This window comes from Anneissia japonica, unplaced genomic scaffold, assembly GCF_011630105.1.
Source record: "Anneissia japonica isolate Jap-2015-1 unplaced genomic scaffold, ASM1163010v1 scaffold35630_len1853_cov175, whole genome shotgun sequence".
NCBI classification, from domain to species: Eukaryota; Metazoa; Echinodermata; class Crinoidea; order Comatulida; family Comatulidae; genus Anneissia; species Anneissia japonica.
Window position 1 is genome coordinate 1 of NW_022684118.1, and position 1,853 is coordinate 1,853.

Sequence of the window (1,853 nt, forward strand, 5' to 3'; positions counted from 1 at the left end):
TATCAGTTGGGGCCGCTAACTCGCAAAATAAGGTGATTTAATGTGATCTTTTTTACTTGCAAGTGCTTTTTGGGAGGGCGACTGGGGGAAGGGGTTGGGTAGCGAGTAATTTTTGGGTGGGCGTGCTTCCCCTCCCCCGCGCACCTCTAGATACGCCACTGTTTTCACCGCCATTGACCATAGATTGCTTGCTTGTTAGAAACACGTAAAGTTCAAAATCGTAGTCTCTATGCGCACATTGATATTAAAGTATATTATTCTGAAAATAAAATACTTTATTTAATTAGGCAGGGCGTTGGTCGTTCATCATCTCAAATGAGTTACCGTTTTATCAGTCTCAAGTCGTCTCGGTAATTGTGGAATCTAAACAAGCTTCGATTGACGACATACCGATTACAATTACGTCGTTCGTAAATGAGCCATTTATCGATTATCAAACTTCTCCTGCTCCTCATGTAATTGTATTTGCAATTGTGAACAAGGGGAACGAGTTTGTCGCTAATGCTGATGTAATCGCCATTTTAGATAGGCCAAATGCACCGGATGAGGTCTTTGAACTATATGATAGTGGTACAAATGCAGACATACTGAAAAATGACGGTATTTATTCTGGTTATTTCTTCAACTTCACTGACAATGGACGCTACAGCGTTGAAGTTAAGGTCAAGGGCAAAGAAGATACAGCATCAATTGGATTTGTGGAAAATTCTAGATCTTTCCCTATTCAAGGAGGTTAGTCTAAAAACCTAAGAGAAAATTATTAAAAGAACATTCAATACTGAGTTTTAACTAAAGTACTGGAGTGAAGTTGGTGACCTAAAATTAACAAATACTGTACAGTAATCATAAACTCATATTATCCCACATTGTGTGATAATATCAGTTTATTATTACACATTGTGTATTTAGTTAAGTGCAAAGTTTAAATGTTAGATTTCACCACTTCTTGGCGCTGTATTTTGTTTAAATTATTGTCAAAATTGAGATAGTGTACTATTTTGGGGTTTTAGCAACACTATACTGTTAACATAAAAATAGGTTTTAAGCATTACGCCAATTAGTTTACCGATGTTAGTTAACAGAGTAAATACATTCGCATCTACCTGAAAAAGAACCAAAGCAAAGCTTCCTTATGAACTATGGTTTTGTATTTTTTTTTGTCTTTTTGATCATTTCCTGATGCTGTTTTACTTCACGAACATCAACAGAGGAGGAGACAATAATGAAACTGGTTGGCATGTTTGAGCGTTCAGCGTCAGGAGGTGTACTCCAAGTGTCAAACCACGTTGACGTTGCAATAGATCGTCTGCAACCATCACGGATTATAGATCTAAAAGTTATTGAAGTTTCGTATCAACAACAGAGTGTAACTTTACAATGGACTGCAGTCGGTGATGATTTTGATAAAGGATCAGGTAGGTGTATTATTATGCACACTGATTTACCAGAAACCAGACCTTTGCCTGCTATGTTTTGTATTTCAAAATTTGCTTTGAAAGTTAATCCATACAAGACATAGCTAATATTCCCTCATTTTATAAAATTACCCTCAGCCTGAGCTCCATGATCCGAGAGCAGATGGTCATGAAATAGGCCCATAAGGAAAGCTCGCATTACTTTTGTTTTTATCGTAAATTTGGGAATTTCGAAAAATGAAATATCTTAATGGCCATTTATAGTCGAGTTTGATTAATTCACAAATAATTAGGCAATTCAATCAACACCTTTGTCAATTTGTATAGAACTTCTAAAATCTTAAATCTTCTAAAATTTTTGAAAGTCGTGGTCTGTCACAACATGGGTCTGGCAACTGAAAGTGAGCATAGGCGTAGATCCTGGGGGATGGGGGATAT

At 36.8% G+C, this 1,853-nt stretch overlaps 1 protein-coding gene across 1 annotated transcript; it reads left to right on the forward strand.

The window, feature by feature from the left end:
• Window positions 1-287: 287 nt before the first annotated feature.
• Window positions 288-1,415, forward strand: LOC117103348 (calcium-activated chloride channel regulator 4-like; the record flags this gene model as incomplete). Its single annotated transcript, XM_033243889.1, has 2 exons — window positions 288-732; window positions 1,209-1,415. Coding segments are annotated over 2 exons (652 nt in total), but the record flags the coding sequence as incomplete, so codon positions are not given.
• Between the last annotated feature and the right edge of the window lie 438 nt (window positions 1,416-1,853).